General features: G+C 34.7%; 1 protein-coding gene across 4 annotated transcripts in view; it reads left to right on the top strand.

Moving 5' to 3' along the window:
- MICU3 (mitochondrial calcium uptake 3) overlaps positions 1-14,203 on the top strand; it is a 53,364-nt gene that overhangs the window by 27,309 nt on the left and 11,852 nt on the right. For 2 of the 4 annotated variants that reach the window (XM_085058873.1, XM_085058875.1), the window contains exons 8-12: positions 566-604; positions 2,942-3,037; positions 8,131-8,231; positions 9,739-9,910; positions 13,803-13,911. In XM_085058873.1, the coding sequence (XP_084914999.1) occupies positions 566-604; positions 2,942-3,037; positions 8,131-8,231; positions 9,739-9,910; positions 13,803-13,911 (517 nt within the window). The remainder of the gene's footprint in view (positions 1-565; positions 605-2,941; positions 3,038-8,130; positions 8,232-9,738; positions 9,911-13,802; positions 13,912-14,203) is intronic. The other 2 variants (XM_085058876.1, XM_085058877.1) reach the window with 2 other exon arrangements.

The raw sequence follows: 14,203 nt of genomic DNA, 5'->3' as shown, positions 1-14,203 counted from the left end.
ATTGTAAGAACGTTTTGCCATATAAGCAGAGCTTCTCATAGTGTCCATTATACTTTTGCCAGCATCCATGCTAGGTCTCAGTTCTTTGTCCCTGAAACCATAGGAAGTTTGATTTTCAGGAATTAATACTTCTTAAACCTTCCCTGAGAAAAAAAAAAAAAAAAAAGATTTTTTTCTTCCCACCCAGAGAGACCTGTCCTGCTCAGCTTTTCAAAACTGTAGGTCAGTTGTTGTATCTCTCATAGGCTGTTTATTTTGAACAAAGGGAACTTACACCTAAAGGAAGAGCTTTCAGAAAACATAAAGATTGCAAAGGGATACATAAGTCCTGAGGGTAATCTCCAAAAATCTGTACTTCTGTTTTGAAAATTTGAAGAGTAAGATTGAGAATAAGCCTTTTTTTTCTTCATTGTCATTTTAGAAACAAATAAACAAAAAACCTGAAAATATATAAAGTGAAGGTTTGCTTGTATTAACCTATTCTGTTGTCTTTTTTTTCCCCCTCTTCTTTTGTCTTCATTCTGACATGTGATACTTGGCTTGGCCCATTTTTGCTGTGTGTCAGCGTCTTCAACTTTATGGATATCATACTCCTACTAACAGTGTATGTACTCTAATTATCTTCAATTGATGCAGTCTTCACCAGTGAGATGAAATATTATGCTATAAGAAAATTTACTGTATTTATCTTTTTCATCAAGTAAATTATTTCTGCTAATCAGTAAAAATGTGAGGAATCTTGACTTGGATAAGAGATTGTGCACACTTGTTACATGCATTCTGAAGATACAAGCCTATCAGGAGGAAAGGTTGCTTTCTTTATATAAAATGAAGGAAACAATATTTTTAAGGGAAAGTACAAAATGCATTTCAATAAATTATAGACATATTTTTAATTAATGTGTGTAAATTAAGTCATCCTGCATGAGTCATTTGATCCGTCTCTTTGTTTCCTTGTGTATAGTGTGAATAATTAGTCAATTGCATTCTTCTTTTTTTCACCAAAGAAAGAAACCTGAAGAAAGCGTTCCTATTTTTATGCTTCACTTACAAAACAAAGACATAAGAACTTCCAGTGCTGAACTAGAAAAGGATTTTACAGAAAATAGTCGCTGTATTACTTAGGTGACAATAAATTTCTTTTCAATCATTTTTGAGGGGTGGGAAAGAGAAGCAGCAAGAGACAGATCTTCTGAGGTTTTTAATGTCTTCATCATAACCTGATTAATTTCTGGATCATGGCAGAAGTAAAACTGTTTTCAAAAAACAGATTGGTTTGATGTTTAGACAGAAGAATTAATCTTGTGGCATTACCGTGATATTCAAAGTGAGGGGGTGGAATCAAGGAGAATTAGATGACTAGTGAAATTCCAGTTTTAGAATTTGTTTCTTTATATAATTTTTCACAGAAATGCACATATTTATTTCTTGTGAAATGGGCACCTACAGTTTGAGCAATATGCAGCAGGGAAGTCTGTTGAATTAAAATGTGCAGTTGACGTGATGTGCATACTGCAGTGTTGTGAGAACAATGTAGCAAAATATGCAAGGCCCTATGATTCAGTAGATTTCAGATCAGGCTTTACTGCAGCCTCCTATTTCAAACTGTGCTGCCTCCTATTTCAAACTGAAGCCAAACCAGTTAGGCATTCTACTCATGTAATTTTCAGCTTTAATAAAAAAATCTTCTTCTGGACTCCAGCTATGTCCAAGCACTTCATCAAGATAATGTCCAGGTGTGTGCTGTATTTTTTGCCCTTCCACTGTCTGAATGGAGATCTCCATGCAAAGGAGACTCAGATGTATAGGAATTCAAAAAATCCCCCATCCTCAAAAATTGGTGTTATGGGGTTCTATGTCTTCTACTGAAACAAGAAATTTAGAAGCCTTTTCAGTTTGCCTTGATGTCCTGAAGAGTTGGAGATACCCAAGTTCCAAGTGGATGCAACCCTAAAATGTCTGGGATGGTCCAACATGCTGTCTCGTGCATGAGGCCCTTCTCACTTAATTACAGATCAGTTCTAATTTTTTTTTAAAGTGTTATGGTCCACAGGCCATAGAAATCATATGGTGATGTTTTGAATGCGTAAAGTATTTTAGTATTTTCATTTGCATTGGTTAATTCTTTCAAGTCATGTTCTGGTGCATACTGCATTTGTGTCTAAGACTGCTTTGGCATGTATTGCATGAGGGCTTTCACTGGCCAAATGCCAACCAGAACATGATAACTATGATGTGATGCATGCAATGAAAATAAAATGTGCCTGCCCAGAAGTACTAATTCCATTGACTAAAGTAACTCCAGCAAAAGAACAAATTCAGTGAATACTTAAAATAGATAATTACAGAATTGTATGCATGAAAGAATGAGGTGTTCATTCACATGACAAGGTAAGTTTGGTCATCAGATAGTGTTTTCCTGATAAGTATGTTACAGTTGAACTTACTAGGCTTGTTTTTTGCCTTTTTTTGTTGGTGCAACGATGTCGTCATAAACATTGGATGAAATTAATTTTATGTAACTAGTTGTACAGTGATATTTATATTTTGACCAATGACAAAATTAATTTCATAAGTATATTTTTTTTTTTGCTAAAGAGAATTGATAGAAAAAACACTGGCAAAATGCTGAGTTTAAATGGCCATTTTGACATATACTTTAGAAAGCTATTTCACCTTATGCTTTCTTGAATTTATTTTGTTTGGGAAAGTGGAGTCTGGTGGTACTTTTGGTGCAGCCAAGAGCATTAAGCAAATAGCTGTAATTGACCAGTGTTCCTTTCATTTACAAAGTGTCATGTAACTGGTTAAAACTTCACTGTGTAGAAGCAAGAGAACCAAGCCCTGCTATTGAAGACCAGTTAGAAAAGATTTAAAAGTTTATAAATGGTTGTTCTATTGTTCTTTGTTTTTCAAACAATTGTGCTTCTTGAAACTGCAGGTTCTTAAAACAGAAGGAGAGGACCTTGTCCCCAGAAGCTACTGGGATACTTTGAGACGTAGCACAAGCCAAGCACTCTTCTCAGACCTTGCAGAGGTATAAGACAACCTCTCTGGTCTCTGGTCCATAAACAGACTCTTATTTTATTTATTCTGTTCTGATTGTTTTCCTATTTTATGCGTCCTGTTTCTTCTTTTCCTTTTAATTACTTTTTTGTCTTAAACCTGAAAGTTTTCAGATCAAATGCATTTGTTTCTGTGCAGTGCGATAATTGAAGGTTGTCATTTCTAAGCAAAAGCAAAGTTACCTTTTGAAGGAGTTGGAAGATGAAGTCCTCTACAGTCCTCGCTATAAGACGCACTTTCTAACATTAACAGTGACAGTGTTTCACAGTTAGAGAAGTAATTCAGGAAACCTTTGTCATTTAGGTTTGGTCCAGTGATAGGGCAGCTTTAATGAGAATTGTAGCACTTCAAGCTTTTAATCTTTATGTCCTTAATGTACTTTTAATATATGTTGTCAGAGCCTATCTTCACAAAAAGTATAATACAAAGATTGCTTTAATTATTGGAGAAAACCAGGAGTGTTATAAGGTAACCAAAACATTGGTCAATCTTTTCCAATATTATACAATCTTTATGGAAGTCTAGAAATATCACCGAGCTGTCGAATTAATTTCCATAGTGCTTTAAATTTTAATAATTAATGTTTCATTATCTGTTTCCAGGTAATTGAGTAAGGTATTTCTTTGTGTTGATCATTTCAGAGGGTCAGAAAACTAGATCATTTGGGCTTTTCTGTGTGCCATACAATGAGAGTGATTGCTCAGCTGGTTATGGCATTAAAGGACATGCAGCAACTCCCCACTGACTGGTCTCAAAGTTCCATGTTTCATAGGCAGATTCATAATGAGAAAAGAACAAGGAACCAAAACTTACCTCCAGGGTAAAACAGTGTTTTTCCTTGGTTAGTAAGCAATGTGTGCTTCATATTAAAAGTAATTAGTGTTTTGTCCCTGCTGTTCCTCTGCAGAAGCTATTGAATAACCTGAGGACTTTGATGAAGTTATTTCTAATTTCCAGGCTAAATTTACTCATGGTCCCTTTATACCAATCTGTTGTTCATTAACTTTCATTGGGCTTTTTCTTCTTTAGTGTTAATCTTCTTACTCATGGTTATGTTTATAAATGCAGTCATAGAAGTCAGTTTTAATTTATTTTAATTTTAATTATGGGCCAAACAAAATAAGGTATTTCTCTACCTTTTCTCTTAAGGTAGAACCTAGGTTTCCCAGGTATCAAATAGGCCTTTTCTGTGTTTCTCTCAGCTTGTGTTCATTTTCCCTTGAACAAAAAAACCCCATAGTTTTACAGCATTGAGTTTTATAACAATATTTATAGCAATACCCATAATAATAACATATATACAGTAATCTTGCAGTAAAGCACTATACCGTGCCTATCTTGCCTAGCTTCTATGTTGATGAGCTTCTGAATTGTTAGTCCAGTTATTAATCCTAATTTATTCCACCGAATTTTAAAACCCAGAATATCAGTGCTCTTGTCTGGTCAGATAAGGAGACATAGAGGGGAAAGAAGGTTTCTCATTTCACTGATTATATAAGAAGCTTGAGGCATTGAGTTTTCTGAATGAAATGTCATCTTAATGTGCAGTAATCTTAGCTGGCATGAATTCAGTCCCAAGTATAGATGGATTTAAGTTTGGTAATATCTACACACATTTAATTTGAAGAGAGAGAGAGGATTTTTAATATCTGATGCCTCAGACTAATATCTGTAACTGCAATGTAACTGAAGCTTAATAGCAGCTATACTCAGCAGTCATTTAAATTCTCTGTGAAGTGTGTAAAAAGCCTATGTGCTCACTCTTAAATCATTTTATGAAGAAAAGTCATGTTCTGCATTTTCTCCAGTGACAATTTCCCACTTCTCACTGTAATTATTTTTATTTTGCTTGCTTTTGGCCAGTTGGCTTTCATCCATATTCTTATCTCTCCCAGGTACTCTGAATAATATTATAGCTATTTTTAGTAAGAAAATGGCGTAAAGCAAGGTGACACCAGCATCTGTGTGGATTCATAGGCTTTTGGGAAGGCTATATGTACGTTGAAAAGGAGAGTAAATAAGGTTTTTTGCTGTGGAAATCAGAAGGCCTCTTTGGGGAGAGATGTTATTTATCACTTCTTGTTTCTTTCTAGGGCAGTGTATAATACTCCTTCTGTTCTTACATGCTTAGCAACTACACCATCCTGTTTGAATATGGCAGTTATCACTGAATTAAAGTTTTGGGTTTATTCTTAATTTACTAAGTGAAACTGGAAATCAGTAGGTTAGTTACCACTGTTGGAAAAATCAAGAATTTGCAGTAAGAAAGCTCTTATTAAATCAAATCATAACATACATAATTATTGGAATACGTTGGTAAAAGTGGAATCAATGCTTAAAAGCATTACCTACTTTTAGTGAACCCTCTTTAATCAAGGACTTGAAATTAATTTTGCAGAATACAAAATAAATAGACTTTATGCACTCCAGGTTAGAAAACTGAAAGGAAAATATTTTGCCATTATGCAGCAGGGCAGTGAGGTGATTGAAACACTTCGGTTTGTCTCTCTACCTGCATTTGTATTACAGTTAGTGTAAAGGTAAAGAGAAGTGAGCAGTATTTTATTCTCATTTAAATGACTGCAAAATATATTGGATCAAAATTGAGGCTCATATTCATAACATGGAAACAGGTGAAGTAATTTAATTTTCAGTGATCTAAAATAAATAATAAAGAAAATTAATTTTATTATGAACAATACATAATAGTTTTAAATTATTAAGGCTTTTGGTTTTATCCTTTACCGCATGAGAGAGAGAATTTATTTAATGCTATCAGTGCAGAAGGAGCACCAGAATAGTTTTCAGTTGCCTGCAGTTCTGCAAAGCATATTGGGTTGAGTTTCTGGAGTGAGGTTTTTGTTTGGTTTTTTTCATTTAGTGAGGCCAACCAAGTGGGAATTGTGAAAAGACTTACAGATTGTATTTTTTTTTAAACGGTTCGTTAGGTATGTGTGAATGCAACCTAACTCTAAGGTTTTGAAATGTTTTTGCAAGATGAAAGGCTGTAATTTAACATTTGATATCTTTTCAGTGTACTTGAGGGAAATTGTTTGAATGTGCTTAGGGATTTAATTCCTTAAAAGACATACGAAATCAGGGTATCTGCATTTCAGTATATTGTGTCCTGTAGTGGAGGATAACAATATTAAAAGACAAATAGTGATTATTTTTCTGAATTAGTTTGCTCACTTGAAGAGCAGGGCTGTCTTAATTGAAGGGCATGAAATATCTTTACCTCTATATACACTATGTCATCTTATTTCTCCCTGGAGAAGAATATGAGAATAAAGAGGAAGCTAGAATACGTGAAATACAATCTTGAGAATACCAAACTGATTATACTAAGGAACAGAAAAGTCTCTCTCATTGCTTTAGATCTTGGATGTTGAAAAGAAGGAATATGTGTTGTTACTGCCTTGTATTTTCCCTTGTTGATACATAAATATTAATGAATATTGCATTTTACATTTTTTACAAATCAGTATGTAAACTTGAAAATAATATAGTATATTTTAGAGAATGCAGATATTAAATGGTTTTTCATGGTACGCAGTTTATCATAATGTTGAACCTATTGTATATTGTTCAAAATTTTTTCTTGGTTTCATCACTTGGAGTTTCTCTATCTGTTACAAATTTATAGCCTCTTCAGTGAAAAAATAGAGTGAGACTTAAAAGACTCTCAGTGTGGCTTATGCGTTTTTGCATGTAAATCTTTACAGAGCTGTATAGACAGTATTCTATACTTATGGTAGATTCCACCGGTTTATAATCTATCATTATGGTGATAAATTAGTACTTTTATATCTCCCAAATATTAGCTAGGTTTCTGTACTGTGCCTTGTTTTGTACTGTACCATTAGTCAGCAGGCAAACTTCCCAATGAGTGGTAGCTCGCCTAGGAAGAACAGAGACTGCTGTCTCCTACTCTGCTTTTCATAAGGTTTTGTCTTTGTAAGAAAAATGAGAGCTCAGACAGGAGGTTATCCCTAAGCAGGTGCAGTAAGGAGACTAAATACATTACTTTTGAAATTTCAAATGTTGGCAGAAGCATGTTAATGCCAGAAGGACAGTGTCATGTTGGAGTACTGTAGCTTATTCAAGAGCCTTATATTACTGGATTATTCTTCTAGCTCTTCAGTGTATCAAGAGCTTCTTTTTAAGAGAAGTAAAATCTACATATACACAATAGTTAAGGTCAATGAATATGTAGTAAAAAAGTAGAATGTTGTGCAATCACTATACACAGATAATAGTTACTTCTGTTTGGATTCCTATTTACAACTTTTGCTATTACAAATGGTCAAAATTAGTTTGCTTTCTATTCTAATTCTGGCTTTCAAAGTCTTTTGTTATTTATTAAGGAAAAAGTATTAATATACATATATGTATTCTGTATATGTATATAAAAATAAATATCAAGTCCTGTGCAGAGACCGCAACCTGGTAGACAAGGAACATTAAGAGAATGAATCCAAATATTGCTTCATTATTTCAAAATCTTTCACAATTCTCTTGTTTTAAATGTGTTGGGCAATAACATTTATACTGTAGTTATCTGCCACTTGCAGAAAAGAATCATGTTAAGTACACCTAAATGATGTGACTTTGGAACACAATCCCATACTTTGAAATATAAAATAAGAGTATATGAACTAATGTCATTTAATTTCTTTGTAATTTCTTAATAGAAAGGAGAGAAGATTGCGTACAAAGGGAGTTGTGTTTATGGTTTACCTCAACTGACAAGAATTCTTTTCTCATGGTTTTTTGGTTTTATTTTTCATGCTTTTTCCCCTTTCATTGCAGCTTCCATTGCATCATCTTGTTGGTTTAACTATTTTCTACTAAATGCAATTAACAGCTAATGCTATTTCTGTGAAAAATTGCTTGGCAAAATTAATGTAATGGATTTTAATACTAAAATCTTTTTTAAGATTATGAACGTAAAATATAAACTCTTCTAATGGAAAGGTCTATTATGATGATAGGCATTCTCAGGTTATACTTCTGTATGTGATCCAATTGTGCCTTTAATTTTCTTTTATTCTAATATTTAAGCGTGCTGATGATCTTTCAAGTTCGCTGTCAGATACTACACTGCTTGTACACTTTTTTGGGAAGAAAGGAAAAGCTGAACTGAACTTTGAAGATTTTTATAGGTGAGTCTCAACTTTTTAGTAATTCCTTTTAAAAAATATTTATTTCATTTTTCTAATTAACGTGTATTATATTACTATACACACAGCTTATGAAGGTATATTTATAAGGTTAAAGTTCCTTTTGTGTGTGTTATATACACAAAGAGCAAAATAAAACAATAAAAAGTCCTCTTCCAAAGCTGCTGCATTTGCAAATTTTGTTAGCACTTTGGATCATAACACACTTGTGTGCTCAGTTATTTTGGGGTGGAGAGGTTATACCCCAGCCCTGTCCTTATTGGTGGGTAGGAACTTATTTCTTGGTTTTGAATTATTTATATATTTTCCCCTGTTTGTCAGTGCTTTAGAAAAAAATTGTGTGCATCTCTGTACTTAGGGACATATTTAAATACAAAGTTTTTCTGAAGGTGTCATTCAGGCACCTTAGAACAAGCTTCTTTGGGTAAAAGTTAAAACACAGTGGAAACTACTGGCTTAGTTATTATGCCAGTAAATATAGAATTTAAAAATACAGGGAGAGTGCCATAAATACAGAAGCATAAAATGGTGCTTCTGTATAATTGAAAGAGATACAATGTTTAGTTATTGCTTCCTCAGTAAATACTCCCAATACCTATTGTCTTTATAATTATCACTCAGCTGTGTATTCCAATCCATCAGATGTTTGCAAAATATTTTGCCTTCAATGAAACGTCCTGAAAAGTATCCAGTACTTTACATAATATAAAAACTGTATCAGTAAGTGAAATCATAAGTTCAAAATAGAAAGCATCAAAGAAGGTAGTTTTTCAAAAGGCATCTAGTTAAAATGCTAGAGATGATGGTTGACAGACAGATAGGTGAACATTAGCTCCCAGTGCACTACTTTGACCAGAGAGCTAATTTCACCCTTGGTTGTAAGATGTCACATAGAATCAGGGAAGTTACATTTCTTTCTTATAGGTAGGTGTTGTTACATTTGGTGTCCAGAATATACCAAATTGTTGTTAAGTTGGGTTGTTACATTGGGAAGAGTTTATAGAAATATCATAAGAATAGTGAAGTATTTTTAAAAAAAAAAGGTTAGAGTGAAAGACTGCAAGCATTCCTCATACTTGGCTTGTTAAAAAGACAAAGGTAAGGTTAAATTGCAAGCTGTAAGTAACTACACGGGAGTAAATTTTGGGAATTTAGTACCATGATGGAATTTTGAGCTTAGCATATACAAATAAAGATCAGTGACCCACAGAAGAAGAAAATCAGGCAAACACAAAGTAGAATTAGATTAGAAATGTAAGTATCAAGTAATTTTAATCCTTACTAACACATTTCATCATTGTGTTAAGATTGTTGTATTGACTAGAAAATATGCCAATGTAGATAAGGGATTTACCAAATTTGTCATCAATGCTGCAAAAAGAGAGCTAATTTGCATAACATTATTTGGCTTATATTCTACAAGTCTTTTAAGGACATGAACAGTAATATGGAGTATGACAATTTCTCTGTGTTTATGTTTGTGCTTTAGATTTATGGATAACCTGCAAACTGAGGTTCTAGAGATAGAATTCCTTTCCTACTCTAATGGGATGAACACCATCAGTGAGGAAGACTTTGCCCATATTCTCTTGAGGTATACAAATGTGGAAAATACATCAAGTTACCTGGAAAACATGCGTGGCAGTATTCCTGAAGAAAAGGTAGTTATTTTGCAGTGGACCACAGCATGCAATCCCAGTGTCATTAAGATGAAAACGTAGCTTTGTTGAACTGAATTACTTAGCACCAGGATTTTATTCTGATCATAAACTATGCACCGGCTTTTTCAGATTCCTTGCTGAATAAAAGGTAGAAGAGTAAATAGCATAGAATTGTGTTCCATAGGACTTAGCTAGGAATATTGTTGAAGTTTACATAGCAAATAAAAACACAGGTTAAATTGCAAAAACTGGAAGACATTAAAATGTCGTGAATTCTAGCAATAAATTATTAAAAAAACCTCTTTCTTTCTTTTTCCTTCCTTCCTTCCTCCCTCCCTCCCTCCCTTCCTTCCTTCCTTCCTTCCTTCCTTCCTTCCTCCCTCCCTCCCTCCCTCCCTTCCTTCCTTCCTTCCTTCCTTCCTTCCTTCCTTCCTTCCTTCCTTCCTTCCTTCCTTCCTTCCTTCCTTCCTTCCTTCCTTCCTTCCTTCCTTCCTTCCTTCCTTCCTCCTTCCTTCCTTCCTTCCTTCCTTCCTTCCTTCCTTCCTTCCTTCCTTCCTTCCTTCCTTCCTTCCTTCCTTCCTTTTTCTTTCTTTCTCTCTCTCTCTCTCTCTCTTTCTATTTTTTTTCTATTTCTCTTTCTCTGCTTTGAAAAGTTTGTTTGGGGTTCTTTTATTTGAGAAATGACATTGTAATTTCAGTCTTCACAGTAAGATCAGTCACCTGACCTGATAGAAGCACACTCCAAAAATTAACACTTTTCTGTTCAGATACCTGGATTATGGTTCTTCCTGTGGTTGTACCGCAGTTGGGACCACTGAGAGTTAAATATAGCTGGGGAGGCAGGGCTGTCTCTTCTGACCAGATTAGGTGTCAGATGAAGTGGTAGGATTGGGATCAGAGCTCCTGCTTAGTCACCCTTTCCAAGTTCCTGGTTGAGCTGCGCAGGTCTAGGCACTCAGATTGAACTACCATAAAAGGTCTGGGCAGCTTTCAATATTCAGAGCCAAGACAGTGCAACAGAACTGCTAAAACTGTATGGTTCCAGGTGGAAATCTAAAAACAAAAACCCACTCACTTTGGTCTTGTATAGAAACAATGATGCAAGTATCAGTTGGGAAACTGAAAAATAATGACAGTTATAGGTATAGAGAAGTACTTTGAATGTCAAAGGTGAAGTTTAGTAAATATAAGTACAGACACTTTCTTTTGAACTCAAGGAAGTTTTCTTTGAAGTTCATCTCTAAGTCTTCCAATGTCATAGCAAGTATTCCACCAGAAGTTTCCTCTTCATCCTCTGGTGAGACCATCAGTTAAGGAAAACTTCCATGTAGAAAGCTGTGTCACTCAGTTACAGCTTTTATGCTGTGTTCTGAGAATATCCTGGCACTGAACCAGTGCCATACATCTGTGTGTCATATGCTATACCTCCATTAAGTGAAACAAGACATTGGCTGTTTTTCATAAGTTTGTATCATTGGCTTGGTAAATATGCTGTCAGTACAGCAGAAAAACTAAATCGCTGTGACATCTCTTGTGCTGGCCACAGGCTTTTGAGAATGGGACTTTGCCTCTTATTGCCACGGAGGTGTTGTTCAGGTGTTGCCACATTTTTTTACTCTTGTAATCATACTATAATTTAAAAATTATAAAATGTGCTCTCTATTTCATTACAATGATATGGTGCAATACTAATATTAACCAGAGGATTCCATTTAGAAGAAAAATTACTCAAGTCTGTAAAGTCATAGGCCTCTACTCTCACAGCTGGCAATGTTAATTTTTCATGGTGCTGAACGAAGAAACCCCTAAAGCAACATGATGATCTTTTGTCATATTGTAGTCACATTAAAATGTTCAGCTGGCATGCAGCCTGCTGACAGGATGTTTTCCTCCTTTTACTAACTAGGTGCCAAGCAGTGATTCATTTAAGCTGGCATCATGAATTACTACGGATATCAGCTCCTGAAGAAAGTCTGTGCATTTTTAGCAGCATTGGTAGATTAATCTGAGTTTTCATTGCTGTAGTAAAATATAATCTGTCCATATAAATAAAAACATTAGCTTCCTTTTTGTCATGGTTTAACCCCAGCCATTGGCCAAGCCCCAAGCAGCCACTTGTTCATTCCTGGAAGGGTAAAAGCCAGAAAACTTGAGGGTTGAAAAAGAGGTAATTAGGAAAAGCAAAAGTCATGCACGCAAACAAGATTTTTGCAGTAGTCTGACCTCTTACACTTATTTTTTGTATTCAGAATTTTTGCAGACAGATTGGTGCACATTAAGGATTTGTGAACCTAAAAATTTAAGCTCAAGACTTTTATAGATGTTTTCTACAATTGTTATTTTTCCATAGTATCCGAGGAATGAAGCTTCACTGATCTAGGAATTTCACAAAAGCGTGATAGAATTATTCCAGTCCCGTAGAGTTTTCAGTCTAAATACAGTGCAAGAATTAGAACTTGGACCCATAAACTATTAGTGTCAAAAGCAATGAAACAAAAATACAGTATTGATAAAATTAAATCAGGCTTTTAAGATAAAAATTTAAATAAGGAGGTGGTTCTACTTGTGCATGTGAGAGTTTCCTCCCAATTGCAAGAGATCTGCTTGTTGGGAAAAGCGATTCATGATGCAGGTGGGCCAAGCTCTTCAGAGTTTATAAACCATAGCTAGCACTTAGGTAGGATCACTTAAGTAGGGGTTTACATCTCAAGTGTGTGGAGACCTATTAAATTCTTTTATTATAACGATATTATGCTGCTCTCCGCATTTTTCACAGTCCTTGGTCTCTCATATGGATTTGCGTCCATATCCATATTTGCTCTGCCATCTTCTCCTCTGGCATAAAGCTACGTTTTCTATGTTTTCTCTGTTCCACCGTACCATAAAGACTATGTATATGTTTGAGGCGATACATAGATCAATGTTTTAGTTTGAACAGAAAAGCTCACAAGTCTTACTATTGCTTTCAAGTATATTTTCAGAGACAAGTACTTAAATAAGCTATAAGGATAAAAGCAAACTGAAAAATAATCAGGAATTATAATTAAAGGAGTCCAGGGAGGTCAAGGTTTGACAAAGAATGCCATTCCATGTTCAGAATGGCTGAGACCAGTGGGAATTTGATATAGGCAATGATCCTGGCTTAATTCAAAGTCTCGTTTTCAGGTCTCTTTCAAAATTGATTTAGAGATAGTTTATCAGGTCTTTGAATCTAAGCTAAGGTGACAGAAGAGCAGAACAAATATCACAAGAAATGAAGATAAAGTAAGCTCTTTTAACAAGAACACTTTCAGTGAAATTTTCACAGAAGGTATTCTGAAGTCTGGTCAAAATGCAAAAGATCTCTTAAAATGATTGACAGACCCTGCAGTACTCGATATTTGGAGTATCAGCTGAAGACACTTGGGTGTCTAAGTCTGGATATGTAAAAATTTCACCATAAAGTACAGGCTTAAGGTAGATTATAATATATAATTATGAATCCATTCAATGTATTTATATGAGCATGCACATACGTATATATAATAGTGGTTCGCATGTTTTCAGTAGTAAACATACTCCAATGTTCATCCAAACCTAAACTTTGTATTCTCAATATTGGCTATCGTATTGTATTAATCCTGGAATTCTTAAAAATTGCCCTCAGCAATGGAACAGTATTTGCAGCTGCTCTGGTGAGAGTTGCTGTCTTGTTGCAGTCACAGAGAGGAAAGATAATTGCATTCTTCAAGAAACTCCTGTTCTCTAACTTTTACTGCAAATCCCTTTTTTTTCCCAATGGTGTGGTATCTGCTCTTAAACGAAGTAGATATCTATAATTGCAAGGTTTTTTAATTCAGTTGACATTACTACTGATAAGGCTTACAGTGCATGTTGTTCTTCTGGTTTCTAGGGTATCACATTTGAAGAATTTAGATCATTTTTTCAATTCTTGAACAATCTAGAAGACTTTGCAATTGCAATGCAAATGTATAATTTTGCGAGTCGTTCCATAGGTCAAGGTAAGTATATATATTTTTATAAAAATCCATGAATATCCATATAGAACTTTCGGCAAAAATGTTTTGTAGTTCCAACTTCGTAGTTTAAATGTCTCCAGTAAAAAGCTAAAAATGGCTTGGTCATATCATAAGAGATACTGTGCAAAGTCATGTAAGTGGTGAACAAGCTGAATGCAGAAGAGTTGTCCATCAAATCCTGCAATACAGGAGTTGAGGCACTTGATGACATCGAGAGATCAGATTAAAGCAAACAAAAGCATTTCTTTACACAGTGAGCATCTGAAACATGTCT

This window comes from Lichenostomus cassidix, chromosome 4, assembly GCF_008360975.1.
Source record: "Lichenostomus cassidix isolate B80296 chromosome 4, HeHo_3.0, whole genome shotgun sequence".
NCBI classification, from domain to species: Eukaryota; Metazoa; Chordata; class Aves; order Passeriformes; family Meliphagidae; genus Lichenostomus; species Lichenostomus cassidix.
The sequence above is the reverse complement of the archived record's forward strand: the minus strand, read 5'-3'. Positions and strand labels throughout refer to the sequence as shown.